Source organism: Acytostelium subglobosum (genome assembly GCF_000787575.1).
Source record: "Acytostelium subglobosum LB1 DNA, scaffold: scaffold54, whole genome shotgun sequence".
Lineage (NCBI taxonomy): Eukaryota > Evosea > Eumycetozoa > Acytosteliales > Acytosteliaceae > Acytostelium > Acytostelium subglobosum.
Genome location: NW_012236479.1, coordinates 1 through 17,887, shown reverse-complemented (window position 1 = coordinate 17,887; position 17,887 = coordinate 1). Strand labels below are relative to the sequence as shown.

Below are 17,887 nucleotides of genomic sequence, written 5' to 3'. Positions count from 1 at the left end.
ACAACAACAACAACAACAACAACAACAACAACAAACAGGTTCATTCACACAAGTGTCCAACGTTACAAACAGCACCTTCATGGACACTATCTCTCAAATGAACCCACAAGAGAAGTTCAAACTAATTCAAATGCTTCAGAATGATGTGCTTAGCAAACCCAATGGTGGCACCAGTAACATCAACAATGGCTCCGGTATTGGCTCTTCGGTTAACCCATCCTTGAACAGCTCCTTATTCGCTGGCAGCCCCAACAACTCCTCCCCTTCAATCCACTTTTTGCAACATCAACAACAACAACAACTGCAGCAGCAACAACAACAACAACAACACAATAACTTGATTAACACACCATCACAATTCGTCGACTCTTCAACCGCCCGACTCAATCACTTTGGTACATATTCCCATATTTCACAATCGGCACCTCAACACTCAAACTCTGTACTCTTAACATCAGCACCAACAAACAACATCAATAGCCACAGTGGTTTATCTGCGCTAAACAGTGGCGGCATGACCACTGGGTTCCAACCATCACTACCTTTATCACAACAAAACATGCAAAGTCAACTGTCCTACTCATTGCCAACACACTCAACTCTGGCCCATATACCAAGTCCATCACCTCCACCATTACACTCTGGTGGCGGACAGCAAAGCTCCTCATTGTCATCCAACAGGACCAAATCATATGATGACCTGTCTGCAGCGGTCGCACCTGCATCGACCCTCCAACAACACCACTCGATCATATCGTACATTATCAAAGAGGTCCCCTCGAGATTGCTATTCGTTGGCAATGTATCCTCTCTTGTTGACGACGAGGTACTCTATACAATGTTTTCCAAACATGGACAGATCAAGGACATGATGACTCGGTGCAAGCATCGTGGCTTTGTCACAGTGGACTACTATGATATTCGTCACTCGACCACTGCCTATCGCAACCTTCAAGGCGTCGAGATCCAGAAGAGGAAGCTCGACGTTTGCTACGCCATCGTCAAGGAGTTCAACCAAGACCTTGGCACTCTAGTAGTCCTCAACCTTGGTCAGGACGTCACCAACCAAAGACTAAACAAGCTCTTTGGTGTGTACGGGCAGATCAGAGACATACGTGAGGCAACCAACAAGAGTCTACACAAATTCATCGAGTTTTATGACGTACGGCACGCGGCCGAAGCCATGAAGAACACCAAGTTGGAGATCGACGGTAAGGCATTGCGTGTTCAGTACTCTCGACCAGGTGGCAGTCGGAGGATATTGAACCAGGTCACAAACGATCCTACTGGAATCGATCTCAATCCATTTTTCGAGTCGAACCAATCGATCAAGTCCTTCTTCATCGAGGACCCTCGAGCAGACCAGCAATCCACCAGCTTTGGTCAATCCCCGTCGAGCACAACAACATCCCCCTCATCGGCAGGCAACTACATGTGGTCACAAACCCTCCACTCTTCAAGTGGTGGGTGGAAGACCAGCGCCCAGGGGATGGATAGTAGCACCACAACAACGATCACTCCAGACATATCGATCAACAATGTCTCTCCACCAACATTCTCCCCACCAAACAACAATATTATCATCTCAAACATCAGTAACAATGGAGGAGGTAGCAGTAATGGTTCATTGATTAAGAACAAGAGTCCAAGGAACTATGAGAAGAGCCCACGACCAAAGGCAGACACATCACAAAACGGTGACTTCCTGCTCTCAATTGATCGTGTTCAGCAAGGACTGGACCGTAGAACATCTTTGATGATCAAGAATCTTCCCAATCGTCTGACACAGGCCAATCTGGCAGACCTCATCAACGACCAGTTTGCCAACACCTACGACTTTCTTTACCTACCCATGGATCCAGTTGTAAGTTGTCCTTTTGCCTTTGATTCTCCCTCACTCACTCATTCCTATTTCCTACACCAACAGCAAAAGGGTAACCTTGGATATGCCTTTATCAACTTTACCGACTACCAAACGATCATTCCATTCTACTCCAAGTTCTACAACAGAACCTGGGAGGTGTATCAATGCACAAAGAAGGGTGACCTGACATATGCACGCATACAGGGCAAGGCCAACATGATGCAAATGCTTAAACCTCAACAGCTTAATGAAACTGACAAGACCAGACCAGTGTCAAAAGAAGAGCAGTCTCAGCAGCAACCAACAACACCAGTAACACCCATTTCATCAGTTTCCTTTTCAACATCGCTACAGCAGCAGCAACAGCAACAACGACAATCAAGGCACAGCACTTTAAGCTCCTCTGCATTAACATCAAACCAACAGCAACAACAACAACAACAAGAAAGAACCTCCTCACCATGACGGTCTGGGCAAGGCATCCTGCCAACCTCAATAAATAATCTTTATCATCCTCAACGATTGTTGTGCATGTCGTTTGATACTAATGACACTTCAGTGATCCACATCATGGTTGGTGACGTTGCAACACTCTTGGTGGTGGTTCAGAAGATAGAAGTTCTTGCTCAATCGTCTTTTTACCCTTACATTCAAACACAAAAGAGATAGGGATAGATAGAGAGATATAGAATGGTTAAGAGGAAGAATAATGATCATCTGTTGACAACAACAACAACAACAACAACAGAACACCAAACCGAAGCATCACCTATCTCATCAAGTGCTACATCGTGGAGTACTAGCCATACACTCAAGTCGGACACGAGCATACCGCGCAATCGAAAGGTTGTTGAACTTGACCAAGAGGCAGCATACTTTGATAATACTGATGAATTGAATGATAACATCCTTCATCATGAAACACATGTCTCACCACGACATCCAATCACCTCATCGATGACGCTGAACACTTCATCGTCATTATTAGATACTACTCATTACCAACCCCAACCACAACAATCATCATCGCCAAGCTTACAATCATCGATCAATCTATATACAACACCAATTGGAATACCATTCGACCAATTGACCAATCAGCTACTCAAATCCTCACCTTCACCATCACCTCCCAGTCGATCGCTAGAGTCATCTGGTGATACAATCAAGCGTTCAAAGCTACCAAAGTCGAGATACAAAGTGATGGTACTCGTCTCAATTGTACTAGTAATCACACAGCTACTTGGAATCTTTATGTTCTCCAGAGGCTTCTTCCCTAGAAAGTCAACGATCCAAGGATTTAACACGTTCGATCAGTACAACCCATCCTGTGTGGACAACCACAACAATCTGGTTGTTGAGCCACAGTTTGGCAAGCTTGTGTTCATGGTGGTGGACGCCTTTCGCTCAAGCTTCCTCTTTGGCGAGGATCAACTGGCAATGAACTACACACGATCACTTATCGATGAAGGTCTGACACACTCATTCATTGCTCGTGCCAACGCTCCCACCGTAACACTACCGAGAATCAAGGCGCTGCTCTCGGGTCAAATACCAAGCTTTGTAGACTTCCTGTACAACTTTAATAGTAAGGACTTGACCGATGACAACCTACTCTATCAGATGTCTGTGGCAAACAAGACCATGATATTCTTTGGCGATGACACTTGGCTTAAACTGTTTCCAAATCATTTTAAACGATCTGATGGTACAACAAGTTTCTTTGTAGCAGTACGTAATTGATGATGTATTAAATCTGCCGAAAAATGATGGTCCTAACATGCAACTGTCCCCCTCCATACGCTCAGGATACCATTGAGGTGGACAATAATGTAACAAGACACTTGGATGATGAGCTGGAACAGGATGATTGGGATGCAATGTTCCTACATTATTTAGGACTGGATCACATTGGTCATTTGGAGGGTCCCTACAGTCCATTGATGGGTCCAAAGCAGAAGGAGATCGATGACATCATCAAGAAGATACATACAAGATTAGTACAGCGTGATAATGAAGCCATGCTCACCTACAAAAATGCATCTATCAATGACAAGACACTGAAGAAACCACTTCCAACTCTATTCATTGTGTGTAGTGATCATGGAATGAACGAAATTGGCAATCATGGAGGTTCATCAGACTCGGAAACCTCCACAATCATGGTGCTGATGAGCACATTGTATGACCATCAGAATGATCCCAAGCAAGAGAAACATATAGATGGAGATAATGATCATCACAATGGTGCAGAGCAGCATGGAGGTGATGAATCAGACATACTACTACCATTCCCACCAGGAAAGTCACCTCAAGAAATCAGTCAAGTGGACCTTGTACCCTCACTCTCACTACTCTTCAATCTTCCCATCCCAAAGAACAGTCTTGGACGGATCATTCCAGAGCTCTTTGAACGATTCATACCAGAGGAGCAGTACCTTCGAGCACTAGAGATCAACTGTCAACAGCAGATACATATACTAAAGAGTAACTCTATCTTTTGGAAGAATGATTTGCCAGCCAAGCCAAAGATTGCTGCCATGCTTCGACTATTTACTGAGGCGCAGCAATATCACAGCAGTTGGTCACTATCACCTACACATTCCAACTTCCACGAAACTGCAGCGTCACTCTATCTTGAATTCCTGGCCGAAGCCCAATCAGAGATGTCAGCGTTGCTCATCTCATTCGATGACAACCTTTTGATCGTTGGAATATTCCTGATTGGATCATCATCATTGGTCACTCTACTCATCACAACGGCAACAATTGGAATGAATGATAGACAGGTCAATCTGGAAATCAAGGGTGTACCATTTGCACTATCGTTCATTGGCTTTGTTGGAGCACTGTTGGCCATCCATTTTAGGACCATATGCACGAATGACGATGACTCCCAACACAGCAATTCATTCTGCACAGAGGAGTTCCACTTTATGATCTTCAGCTTTGTCTTCCCGGCATTGACACTTCTTATTGGTCTCAATGTTTTCATTTCGCGCAACAACCTAAAGCTGTTCACCTACCCATCGCTGTCACCACTGCAACTACGCAAAGAGAAGTACATAATCATATTTGGAACGATCCTACATTTGATTAGTCTGTTTGGTAGCAGTCTCGTTGAAGAGGAACATCAGACCTGGTACTTCCTTACCACCTCTGTGCTACTACTGCAACTGGCACCCCATTCAGTATCTATACTCTCCTACATTACCAAACAAAACACCAAGCAATATAAGGATAGTCTAAGACAAATGGTAACAAACTAGCGAATTAGTCATTCATTCATTCATTCATTCACTAATCAATAATACCTTCATTAGCTCATTCTTATAGGAATACTAGTTGGATTGAGAGTAGCCAGAGTGTGGAATCAAACAGGAGTCAAATGGCTTGATGATCAAGTACTGCTTCACGAGTACACCTACATTGACATTGCCAAGTTCCTCACATCGAGTGGCATCATTTCACAAGTATCCTTATGGTTGCTCTCACTGCTGTCTGTTGTGACACCATGTGTCTATGTCTTCAAACTACTTGACAAGCTCAAGTATAAAAAGAGTGGAGAGGTGGCATCAAAGGTTAGAACATAGATAATTTAGTGAATATTCTAGCTCAGCAGTCCATTTTGCCTAACGTATTACCCTACCTACCGTGCCCATTCATAGTTAACTACATTTTACAAGATCACAATGGTAATATGTTCTGTTGGTATCTTTTGTTACAAATGGGAATATACCACCCATCTCCTGGAACCTGTATATCTTGCCCGATTTGTCTACTGCTGTGTGGCCCTGCTTATCCTACTCACTATTTCCATTCCATTCTTTAGTCGATACGTAAGTGATCCTTCTATCGGGTAATTGCTGCTACCACCCTGACTCCCTAACCTTATCACCTGCCTGCTACCTAGGATCGATCAAACAACTCACAACAACAATACTCTATTCCATCATGGTTTATGGTCACACTTAAATACATACCGACACTGCTCACTGTCAACCTGGTGATGATGTTCCTGTTGTTGCACAAGACACACAACATGTTCCTCTTTACAATAATGGGCTCCATTGCCCATTACTATCTCAAATACCTTTTGGAGGGTAAGTAGATCATGATCACCTCTCTGTAATACTACTAACTCTTTTCCTCACCTACACTTAGATACTGGTAGGAGGGCCAGGAGTGGTATGACTGGTGTTATTGTTGGTATGGTCTGTATCAATTGGCTTGGACAATTTGGATACTTTGCACTTGGCAACTCAAACTCATTGTCCAGCATAGACATATCTGGATCATACACAGGACTCGTTGACTACAACCAATATCTGGTTGGTGCTCTCACCTTCCTCATTGGATACTCAGCACCGATTCTCTTCTTTTTGGTGTCTCTTTCCTACTCTGCTGGTTTGGCAATCAAGTCGGCCAACAACAAGTATGTACCCAGCACCGTACTACTTACTTTGACTTCAATTACTGATCACTGACCCATCATACCCACTATTTAGTCATCAAGTTGAGCCATCATTGACAACGACCACAGGAGTTTCTTCAGACATACTTGAGGAACTGCAATGGTACTCACTGATTGGATGTCTGTTGGACTGCGGCATCAAATGGACAAACGTATTTATCTTTAGCGTCTGTATCCTGATACAACGCTATCACCTATTCATTTGGACAGTATTCTCTCCAAAGTTCATCTACGAGGTGTTTGACGTGGTGTTGGTGTTGATCAAAGCCATCATCCTTGCTATCTTTATCATCTATCTGCGAATGGTGGTACTAGCCAGGGAGAACAAAGACCGATCAAGTGGATCAGTCAGTCTGACACAACAAAGTACCAAAGATGAGTAATAAAAGATATCTGATCATCCACTATAGAGTGTTTGTTGTTGGGCCGATCTCTGGTCAGACCCACCGTCCACAATAATCAATGTACATCGGGTGTTGCTGTGTGTCTGATATTATCAAATACTGTAGATGATGGTTTATTGAGTCGTTCTCAATCTCACTATAATGATAGGGTAAGCCACTCTACTGTTAGAAGAGAGAAGAAATCTGTTGTGATCGTGTCAATTACATACTCGCGAGAAAGGATTTGTGAGAGTTACATGTTGTGGAGTTTGTTGGCGATGCTTTGTATATCCTACTGCTCCTCAGCCTTCTTCTTGGCGGCTTGGATATCCTTGGCAGTCAAATATCTATCACCAATAATTGGGAGATGCTTAAAGAGGAAGCTTGGCTGGATGGCGAACAACAGTGCACCAGTGGCAGTTGCACCCCACATAGCAGCAGTTGGTGCCCAGTTTCTAGCAAAGGTGACTGATTGTCTGATGGTGGTTTGAAGTCTTGCTGCGTTCATTGTTCTTTGTTTATATTATATATATTTATATTTGTATCTATCTGTTATTGTAGAGATGCGCACTATCACTCTGACTAGTCATCGTTTGGGTGGGGAAACAATCAAAAAAAATAATGAAAAAGAACTTCATTACTTATCACTGATAAAGTAATAATAGTAAGAGATGGCTATCTATGATAATGAGATATCACGCTACATTGAGAGCAGAGTAAATCAACAACAACAACAACAACAACAACAACAACAACAACAACAACAACAACAAAAACAACAACAGGATGATACATTAGAGGTTGGTCTCCTGATTGGACAATCACTCAACGAATCAACCATTTTCCTTTCAGTGATTCCATCACCAGAGCCAGTGAATGAAGATGGCAGTGGCAGTGCTCGTGTCCACTCATCAAAGGACATTGACGATACTTGGATTGCTGAGCACTCTAGACAGATATCAAGAATGCTTTATGGTGGCATTAACATTGTCGGAGCTTATCTTATTGTTCCCAACGTAGCTGCCATCAAAGATACTGACCTTCAAAGACTCGTAGCATCAATAAGAGCCACGTCCCTTCTGAACAGAAAGTGTATGTCGTCGATATCAACCAACCCTTAGATACACACACACATACCTCATGACTAATATAATATCTCTCCTGACGGTCATCACACAAAGTCCTCACTTCTCGACTGAAGCACATGCATGTGTTGGTTCATCTAAAGTCAACCAAGCAATACATTCTCAAGACATTCGATCTGTCCACTACAACTATTGACTCAAAGCCAAGCCAAACGAATGATATCAAGTTTACCAACAACGTCTCCTCTCAGTTCAACAGACTCACACTGCAAACACCACTGTCATTGCAGTTCAATCTCAAAGAGAGGTAAGATGACTTTGATCAATTAATAGAGCCAGACATTTTGAACTGATCACCTAACTTGTCTCTGAACATCAGTCCAAAAGACAGAAGGTCTCTACTCAATGACATTCAGGAACTCATTGGTGCTCATCTGTACACCATCTTACAGAGCTCTCTATTCTTGGTCAATGGACAAATACAATCAAACTCCACCAAACTGACAGATCTCAAGGATACCTCAATTGTTGATCTATTACAACAGAGTAGTGGAGTGATAGAGGTTGGTCCATCATCAAATGCAAAGTCACATGTGATGGTTGGCGATGGAATCATGCAATACACCTCCTACACACTCAAGACAGACACACTCTCACAGGCTCTAGAGAATTTACTGGCAGACATTATCAACAGTTTCCACGCAAGAGTGGATCTCCTTCTTGATTGCTCCGATGACCAAGATCCATCAACACCCAAGCAGTCTATCGTGTTACCTCGTCGTGCCTCTATCCAATGGGACCAAACCATTGATATGTGCGACTATCTATTGGAGGAGGAAGGTTACTCAGAGTGCCAGCAACGTATTGAGGAACTGACCCAGATCGAGTTCTCAAAGCAAAGAGTGTTTGGAGACAAGCTTCCATTATGGATGCACTCGATAGAAAAGACACCAAATGATCCAACCAATTTAGGAATGCCACTAACAACAAATCTTCCTGACATCCATCCACCAAAGAAACAACTACCACCAAAGCAGCTACAGCAACAACAACAACAGCAGCAACAGCAACAATCAAGTAACAAGCTGGTTTTGATTGTCATCCCAGTTGTCATTTTGTTATTGGCCATCATTTACAAACTACAATAGAGAGAACAACAACAACAACAACAACAACAACAACAACAACAACAACAACAACAGGATGATACATTAGAGGTTGGTCTCCTGATTGGACAATCACTCAACGAATCAACCATTTTCCTTTCAGTTTTTGGTTTCACTTACAATCATTATTTTTGTTGTTGGTATCAAAGGTTTATTGTTGGTAGTACATAGGTGGAGGGTTGGAAATCAATGGATTGTCTAATCATCCCATCCAAAGTCCTCTTCATCGTCGTCGTCTTGATCCTCGTTCATTCCTGCTCTTCTATCAATCAGAGCTTTAACCAGAATGTTGACCATATCGTTTGAATCGCCACTCTGAGCTGCATCGTGTTTGATCAACATCGACTGTCTAACATTTCTCAAGGACACTTCAGGATTCTTGATGGCGTCCAACAGTGCAGTGCGGTTGCCATCGGATGGCTTGGCCTTTGAGGAGGAGGTGGTGGGTGGTGGAAGAGGTGGTGCAGTGGGCATTGGAGGAGGAGGAGGTGGTGGGGTGGTTGGTTGTTGAACAACCTGGACCTGTTGGGCTTGTTGTAGCTTTTGAAGTTGAAGTTGGTGAGACTGTGCCTGTTGTTGTTGATGTTGTTGAGAATCTGACAACTGTTGTCTGAGGCTTCCAATCTCCTGCTTGTACTTGTCCAACTGTTGCTGGTGGGTCTGCTGAGATTGGGATTGACTGTCCAGTAGCTGTTGTTGAAGGTTGGATATCTCCTTCTTGTACTTCTCAAAGTGCTCCTGGTTGCTGTGTTGAGTCTGCTTCTGAGCGTCGTGAAGTTGTTGTTGGAGATTGGAGATCTCCTTCTGGTACTTCTCAGAAAGTTGTTGGTGAGACAGTTGTGATTGATGCACTTGTTGTTGGGCTTCCTTCTGGGTCTCCTGGAGGTTTTGACGGACACTGGCCAACTCCTGCTTGTACTTGTCCAACTGTTGGATCTGTTGTTGGATTACCTGAGCACTTTGCTCAGAGGACTGTGCATTCTGCTGAGATGCTCCAAGTTGTTGGCGAAGGTTTGAAACCTCTTGCTTGTACTTGTCCAACTGTCCAACCTGCTCATCGACCTGTGCCGACAACTTGGTTATCTGATTGGATTGGTTCCTGATCTGTACCAGATTGTCCTCCACTTGCTTGTTGCTATCTGACAAAATGGATTGTGACTGAGCCTGGGATGACTTGAGACCCTTGATGGTCTGTGCCTGTGAATCGACCTCGTTGGACAATTGATCGATGGTGCTCTGTGATTGATCGAGTAGCTTGGAAATCTCATCCTTTTGCTTGGACACCAGGATAAACTCACGTTGCTTTGACTGTGACTCTACCTCTGCCTTTGACACACGGTTTGATTCCTGAGTGAGCTTGTTGGACAGTTGCTCGTTGACATCCTTGAGCTCCTTGAGCTTTTGATTGTACTGTGCCTCGAACGACTCCCTCAGATCCTTCTCCTTCTTTGAGAGCTGAGATGTCATGTCCTTTAGCTGAGAGGTCTGCTCGGCTGAGAATGCCGACTTGACAGTTTCAACCTCTGCCATAACCTCCTTGTTCTTGAGAGACAGATCAAAGTTGGACTGCTCCATCTCCTTCAGTGACCTCATAAGCTCCTCGATTCTCTTTGTTTGGGTTGCTTCACGACTTTGGTTTGATTTGGTTTCCTATTATTATTGTTAGTTTGGTATGTTAGTATAATAACCTCTACTGCTGATGTTGTTGGGGTCATATGGCCCCAACACATACCAATTCAAAGTCATTGATCTTATTCTCCAACATTGCAATCTGGTCTAACAAAGGCTTCTTGTCAGAGTCAATAGCCTTCTTACGCTCACTCTCCTGTGCAGTCTTCTTGAGTTGACCAAAGTCAGTCTCCAGATCCTTATGTTGCTTGACGAGGATCTGGTTGCTTCTTTCCAAAGCCTGATACTTGCTGGCCACACTTGCCACCTCCTTCTCTGATGACTTTAGTGTCTGCTCCAATTGGGCGTAGCGTTGTTCACTTGCCGCCAGACGCTCTTGTAAGGCAGTGTACTCGAATAGACTGACCGAAGCCTCGCTTGACTTTGACTTCTCGACTGCTTTGAACCTCTGCTCACTTGCACTCAACTTGTCCTGTAGTTGCTCAAAGTCAAACTTGCTGACAGTTGTCTTGAGGGATTGCTCAAGATTCTTGATCCTGGTCTCACTCTCTTTTATCTTCTCCTTCAGCTGATCATTCTCGAATGAGCTGGCCACACCAGACTTTGATGATTGCTCGAGGTTCTTGATCCTAGCCTCACTCTCCTTTAGTTTCTCCTTCAACTGGTCATTCTCTAGAGTACTCAGGGTGCTGGACTTGGATGCTTGCTCCAAGTTCTTGAGTCTTGTCTCTGTCTCCCTGAGCTTGTCCTTCAATTGGTCATGCTCAAACTGACTGACATTGTTTGTTTTGGCAGACTGCTCAAGACTCTTGAGTCGTTGCTCACTCTGTCTGAGCTTGTCCTTCAGTTGCTCGTGCTCAAAGACACTGATAGTGTTGTTTGTAGAAGAAATCATTGGCGATGCCTTGTTTGGCGTACTGTTGGCAGAGCTGGTTGTGCTTGTACTGGTAGTGAGGCTGGCATTGGACTGATGCTTGGGCAAGCTTGGTGGTGGAGTGGTTGGGATAAGTGGCTTTGGTTTGACCGCCGTTGCTTGACTTGAGGTGGACAGTGAGCTTGTGAAGCTAGTTGCCGAGGTATTGGATGGTGTCGATTTGTTCAAATTGACAGTGGACTGAGTCTGGACTGTGGATGGAGAGGTCGGCTTTGGTGGAAGCGAGGGTGGAGTGCCCGGTGTGCTACGGAGAGACTTTGTTCCTGCTGGTGCTTGGCCAGCAAGTACTGCGTTCAAGATGAGTGCGGCCTCTTTTCTCGAGACACCCTTCTTGCCAAGAGATTTCAAAGCTTGATCCACCTGTCTGAATATCTCTTTCCATTCATCTGGGATGTTGTTGGTTTCGATGGCACCGGTTGAAGTGATACCGATATGAGTGTTGTGTTTGTAGTCTGTTGGACCTGAAATCTCCATAACAGCATCACCTGACCTTGAAGAATCATCAGATCCACCACTTCCATCGCCCATCAAATTGTTCACCTTGCCCTGAATGGCGCCTTTCCATCCTGCAAACTTTGTCTTCAAAGAGCTGTTGCTGTTGTTGTTGCTGTTGCTGCTGCTGCTGTTGCTCTTGGACTTTGATGATTTAGATGTTGATGCCGCTGGTTTGTTCTTGGAGAAGTCCTGTGCCTTGGGACGATCCTTTGTTGATATGGATGTAGAAGATGTAGTCTTTGGAGGCGTAGGTGGAGGTGCTGCCTTGGTGGAGGTGGACAGTGATGATGATGGCTGAGGTGATTGAGGACTGGATCCAGAAAATGAATATGACTTGGCAAGCTTGGGCTGGGTTGAGGTCACTGGTGGTGTTGTAGTGTTTGGCTTGGCAACAGCGTCATTGTGGACCAGTTGCTGTAGAGATGATGTTTTTTGTGTATGATTATGTAGACATATGGAACAGTACAAAGGTTTGAACCTGTTGGCCTGGAAGTTCTTGCAACTGCATTGTTGACAAGAAGACATCTTTATCTGTTGCTAAGTTGTTATTTCTATCAATGTAATGGTAAACAAAACAAGTTGATTCCTAGTAAGTATGTACAAAGACCAACCAAAACTAGTTGTATTTCAAAAAGCATGATTTTTTTTGCTTGAAAAACCATTGTTGACGCAATACCATCAAAAGGGTCAGTTGGCTGTTTTTAGTGTCGCATCACCTGACCCATTGTCAGTCTCGGAGAAGTAACATGATATTTAATATTATTTTATTTATTGCTTGTTTGTATTATTACCAACAACAAGGTTATCAATTGATTCCTCAATCGACAGTGACTCGTCAACCTTGAATGAGTCTTGCAGCTTCTCCAGATCCTTCAGACCTGGTGTCAGAGACACGGCGCCAACAAGCGTCTTCAAACGCTCAATGTTGGCCAGTACCTCCTTCCTTTCATTGTCTTGACACTGTGTTAAAATATACAATTGCTTCCTCAATTGATCTCTCTCTCCCAACACCACTTTGATTGCTGCCATCGACTTGCGAATCTAATTTTGTTATTTGTAGTATGTGAATGATCGATAAATCGTTAGTTGATGACCTTATCATTATAGTGTGTGAACTATGCTTACCTTCTTCAAACGTAGTGGATTTGTGAGCTTGTGTCCTTTGGCCAGCTCTCTCTCAGTGGCCACCTTGTTTCTCTCCTTGAGAAGCACGAACCAGAGTTTGTGAAGATCCTCGAATGACTTGCCTCGCAGATCTCTGGCCTCCCATGAATTTCCAGATAGAGGATATGTGCCCTTCTTGTATTCGTGCTCAAAGAACTGCTTGAGACCATTGTTTTCTGTTGTCGCTACTGTTGTTGTCGATGATGATGATGTCGCTACTGATTGCACGGTCGAGAAAGATCTGTTAAAGTTGGAGAGGGGAACGGTCGACCTCCTAACCAACATCATTGTAGATGGCTTTATAAACGATGTTGTAAATGAGTTTATCATCTCTTGTGTGTGTATGTGTATTTGAATTTGAATGTATTTGTTTAAAGAGATAGATGGTTGGTGAAAGTTGTTGTCGTTTGTGATCATTGACTCAAATTATAAAAAATTGAAAAAAAAGGTAGGTTTGGTCATTGACCTATTCTTCATGACCTCAACATAAACCATCTACATCATATTCAACAACATTACTACAACATACAATGTATAGGTCTTTATTCTCAAGGTCAGGTCCATTGGCACGTCATGGCTACAATGCCATGCTCAACTCACAGAGAGCTGGTCACAGAAAGCCAATCGTCTTTAAGGAGCCAGGTGTTTATGATGGAGAGGTATGTTGTTGTGTGATTGATGTATTTGTTGTCGTCATTGACAACCTCTTTATCCTTACTAACGACAACAAATACAACATAACAATAACAATAACAATAACAACAACATTAACAATAACAATAACAATAACAATAATGATAATAATAATGATAATACATTGACAACAACATAGGTACCAGAAACTTTTGATCAACACCCAGATATGATGGCACCTGATGATGATCCCTACTTGAACAGGAATCCAAGTGCAGTTATCAACTACTTTGTTGGAGCATTCGCAGTTTTGGCTGGCGTCGGTTTCGCTTGCTATATGTTTATCAACCCAACAAGAAAGGAAGTTGTGAGTATTAGTTTGGTTGTCAGATGACTAGACACAACGCTCATTAGGTCAGGACGACGTACAATCTCACTGACACACTCCTTCTACCAAACCATGGTTTATAAACACAGGTGGAGAGAGATCTCCCTTTCAACAACTTGTATGTGGAGTATGGAGGCGATCCCGAGAAGGTGCCAGACGAGACTCAATGGCGCATTAGAATGGGTGATAGACAAGCGATCTACAAATCAAAGTATGGAGACAATTAATAACTTCACCAACATATATCATTCCGACCTATTGTGTTGGATGTCATAGTATTGCATATATATAAACAAAAGTCAGTCATTTGTGATGTTCAGTTGAATGCAGATGTGAGATTGATCGGTAGGGACTTTCTCTCTACCTGTTTTTGTTTTTGTTGTTGTAACTAATCAAAGGGAGAGAGATAAATAGATAGAGATATAGATAGGATGATAGTACATACGGATATATCATTCCCATTGGAGTTTCCTGTTGGCAAGAAGTATGTGTCTGCATTGTTCACTCTAAAGAAGGGTGAGGATTCGTCAGTTGCTGTCGATCAGTTCTCAAGAGAATATGATATACCACCATACCTATCTGTTTCATTGTTGAACACAATAGACACCTTCTTAAACATAAACCGACAGGAGTATCATGACCGACAGGATGAGGCTTCTAGTGAGTGTCCAATCATTCAACGATGACATCGTTGTCACAAGTGTTCTTTGATCTCTCATCTTCTAACACTCTAGAGCTCATTAACTAAACTAATATATATATATATATATACACAGTTGAAGGATTCCCTCTATCAATGATTCAATCAAAGACAATGACATTGGCGCATCAGTACACTGAGAGAACACACTATTGGAACAGTATGTTGCCCAATGAAGAGACTGCCGAGCAAAAGTTCCAGGAGGAGAGAATCAAGATGTTCCTCTATCTTGTCAACAAGTCGAGCGAGTCAAAAGAGAAGATCATCAACCAGGAGGAGTTATTCGCCACTGCATTCAACATTCTGCTGAGCAAGCGAAAAGAGGAGTTACAATCAATCACTGACAGTCACTCAAAGTTGATGCAAGAGGCAGCGGATGAGGGTGCTAAGGATAAGATCGAGGAATTGATCACTGACAATGTATCAAAGACTGATGAGGTGGAGCTGCGATATCAAGGCGAGATAAGTGCAATGAAAATGAAGCAAAAGAACGACTTTACTTCTTTCCTCAATGATCTCTATTGGCTAGAGACTACAAAGGATGAGTTGGACAAGGCCGACGAAGATCTTTTGGTGACAACAAAGCCTCGCAGCGGCAGTAGTAGCAGTAGAAAGGGATCAAACCCTCCTCAACCATTTCACAGCAGAAAGCAAGATCAGACAACACCATCCAAAGAGTCTGAAAAGGTCAGTATAATTGGTTCTTTGGGACAAGGATTAGACAAGGGCGTACAGAGAGCCTCTTCATTCTTCTCATTGGATCGTTTCAAGAAGACAGTTCAACAAACACCTGGACAGCCACAATCATCGACACCAACATCTCAACAACCACCACTGGCGAGTCCAACATTGGAATCGCCAACTACAGAGCCCAGAAGTAAGCCACTTAGTATCTCCAGTTTATTATCTTCATCATCATCAACATCGCCATCATCAACAGTTGGCAACAACAACAACAACAACAACAATGATGTATCATCATCGTCAGGTGCATCTTCACTCATTGGCAGCATCACCAATACATTTTCCAACAGCGTCTCCAATTCAAAGCCTCCAAGAAAGGAATCAGTTGGATCGACATTCTCACCTGCTGTCAGACCAGCCAAACAAACGGCCAAGCCACCATCCTTGGGTTACAGAATAATGGACAACCTACAGGTTGGTGTAGGTGTACAGAAGAAGAAGATATTTGAATTCCGTCTGATAGATGCCTCTCCTCTTCAACTCTGCCGACCTGTCTCGACTGGAGAGTATCTAAAAACAAAGAGAATAGAGTACATCCAGACACTCTATTCAGACTCACTCTCTGCTGTAATACTTTTGACCGATCCTTCACTATCGTTCAGCTCACAAAGTGAGAAGAGTAGGTTAGTAGAACACAGTGCTGTGTATGGACTAGGATATGATTGTCTAGATGTAAATTACTAATATGATGATGGGGATGACCAAACAGACTTTATTCAATATTGTAATATGTCCACCGAGTTACACTTTGATTCTGTCGAGCAACAGATTTCCATTCTCAAAGAGTCTGTCGACACCAACCACTTTAAGAATGGCGATTTTTTCATTACCAAGCACTCCAACCTCTCTGATGTCCAGGTTGTCTTTCATCTTTTGGCTGACAGCAAAAGTAATGATACGCCACTTGCTTCTAACATTCAGAAACACCCTGCTAACAGTTCTGTTCGTATCGCACATATCTAGACCGAACACCATGGGGCGAAACACCACTTTCAACGTCGTCAGATGTGGCAAGAGGACTTAGGAACATATTGTTGACGGCCTCCAAGTATGGAATCGGATGTTTGACAATCCCAATCGCATTGACAGAATCAGAGGTGGACATCAACGTGACAAATACAGCATTAGCACTCAGGACTTCTTCTGTGTTAAGGTTTGTAGTTGATATTTCAAACAAACATTGCAAAAAAGCTAATCATGAATATTCTTCTTATCAAACAGTGTTGTAAGGGCATCTTTGACCAGTTTACACGAGTACACCTCCATCAAGTGTCTGCAGTTTTCTCTTCCACCAAGCCTGGATGGAGGTAACACACAGGGACAGGGTCCTGTAGCCACAAAATGGAGGTCATCCATTTCTCCTTTCATCTACGAATCTAGTTAGTTTGTAGGACAATAAGTGTTAATAATACATATGATTGCAAGAGGTCACTCCTCTAGTGTCTGATCATGACCGATGGAAGGGATGACGACAATCGATTTCCATGCATGTGTCATCCAAGGTGAGATAACTATATTGACCGGTTGTATGTCTTCAAAATCCAGGAGCTCCATCTTCAATGAGAGTGCCACTCTTTTTATTGTTGTGGTTTGGAATGGAGTTAGTATAATGTATTGTTACCTCCATAGCAGTGATCACGATGGAAAAAGAGTATCTGTCTAATCAAAGTTGAATTGTAGTAGAAATAGAGTTTAGAATTTAATCCTAATTATGGAGAGTCATTTTTGTAATTCTACTATTATTCTACTTTCTATACCTGTTAGCGCTGTAACAGTTTGCACGACCGAGAGAGTTACGAGGAGAGTTGTTTCGGAATTCGAGTTTTCTCAGCACCTTGGTCAGCCCGGAGTCCCGAGTTCACACCCTGAGTGACGTCCACATCATGGGGAATGAACACATTCACGATGTGAAATGGGCATGGAATACGTATCCATTCCCATTGCCATCCATATAGAAGAGTGGATTTGGATAATTCAGAGGAACTGGTTGGCATGACTCGGTAAACCATTGATGGAATGTGTGATTCTTGGGTACAAGTGCCACCAAGTGTTGTCTAATTGGCTCATCCACTTTGGTGTTGCTTGGAAAGGTTGATTTGACATAGAACAAACTGTAGCTGGAAAATCTTGTGAATGGAATTGTGACTCGGTAAGAGATTGGTCCAAGAGGGAATTTAGGATAGACAGTGTGATTGGGCGAGTTTCCATCCGGGCCAGGACTAACTGAG

At 43.1% G+C, this 17,887-nt stretch overlaps 9 protein-coding genes across 9 annotated transcripts; 5 read left to right on the top strand and 4 right to left on the bottom strand.

Annotated features, from left to right (window-relative positions):
- Positions 1-79: 79 nt before the first annotated feature.
- On the top strand, positions 80-364 carry SAMD00019534_126180 (hypothetical protein; the record flags this gene model as incomplete). The annotated part of the gene is made up of 1 exon (XM_012892164.1): positions 80-364. A coding segment is annotated over one exon (285 nt), but the record flags the coding sequence as incomplete, so codon positions are not given.
- A 1,125-nt stretch (positions 365-1,489) lies between these two features.
- Positions 1,490-2,326, top strand: SAMD00019534_126170 (hypothetical protein; the record flags this gene model as incomplete). The annotated part of the gene is made up of 2 exons (XM_012892163.1): positions 1,490-1,864; positions 1,928-2,326. Coding segments are annotated over 2 exons (774 nt in total), but the record flags the coding sequence as incomplete, so codon positions are not given.
- A 4,687-nt stretch (positions 2,327-7,013) lies between these two features.
- On the bottom strand, positions 7,014-7,229 carry SAMD00019534_126160 (hypothetical protein; the record flags this gene model as incomplete). Its single annotated transcript, XM_012892162.1, has 1 exon — positions 7,014-7,229. The coding sequence occupies one exon, from the start codon at positions 7,227-7,229 to the stop codon at positions 7,014-7,016; it is 216 nt and encodes a 71-aa protein (XP_012747616.1).
- A 163-nt stretch (positions 7,230-7,392) lies between these two features.
- SAMD00019534_126150 (hypothetical protein) lies at positions 7,393-8,954 on the top strand (the record flags this gene model as incomplete). Its single annotated transcript, XM_012892161.1, has 3 exons — positions 7,393-7,813; positions 7,903-8,113; positions 8,186-8,954. The coding sequence occupies 3 exons, from the start codon at positions 7,393-7,395 to the stop codon at positions 8,952-8,954; spliced, it is 1,401 nt and encodes a 466-aa protein (XP_012747615.1).
- Positions 8,955-9,170: 216 nt separating this feature from the next.
- SAMD00019534_126140 (hypothetical protein) lies at positions 9,171-12,555 on the bottom strand (the record flags this gene model as incomplete). Its single annotated transcript, XM_012892160.1, has 2 exons — positions 9,171-10,622; positions 10,705-12,555. The coding sequence occupies 2 exons, from the start codon at positions 12,553-12,555 to the stop codon at positions 9,171-9,173; spliced, it is 3,303 nt and encodes a 1,100-aa protein (XP_012747614.1).
- Positions 12,556-12,804: 249 nt separating this feature from the next.
- SAMD00019534_126130 (hypothetical protein) lies at positions 12,805-13,542 on the bottom strand (the record flags this gene model as incomplete). The annotated part of the gene is made up of 2 exons (XM_012892159.1): positions 12,805-13,071; positions 13,156-13,542. Coding segments are annotated over 2 exons (654 nt in total), but the record flags the coding sequence as incomplete, so codon positions are not given.
- A 182-nt stretch (positions 13,543-13,724) lies between these two features.
- SAMD00019534_126120 (hypothetical protein) lies at positions 13,725-14,439 on the top strand (the record flags this gene model as incomplete). The annotated part of the gene is made up of 3 exons (XM_012892158.1): positions 13,725-13,853; positions 14,027-14,194; positions 14,305-14,439. Coding segments are annotated over 3 exons (432 nt in total), but the record flags the coding sequence as incomplete, so codon positions are not given.
- Positions 14,440-14,531: 92 nt separating this feature from the next.
- On the bottom strand, positions 14,532-14,834 carry SAMD00019534_126110 (hypothetical protein; the record flags this gene model as incomplete). Its single annotated transcript, XM_012892157.1, has 3 exons — positions 14,532-14,579; positions 14,661-14,721; positions 14,791-14,834. The coding sequence occupies 3 exons, from the start codon at positions 14,832-14,834 to the stop codon at positions 14,532-14,534; spliced, it is 153 nt and encodes a 50-aa protein (XP_012747611.1).
- On the top strand, positions 14,629-16,468 carry SAMD00019534_126100 (hypothetical protein; the record flags this gene model as incomplete). The annotated part of the gene is made up of 4 exons (XM_012892156.1): positions 14,629-14,875; positions 14,992-15,735; positions 15,829-16,032; positions 16,464-16,468. Coding segments are annotated over 4 exons (1,200 nt in total), but the record flags the coding sequence as incomplete, so codon positions are not given.
- Positions 16,469-17,887: the final 1,419 nt, after the last annotated feature.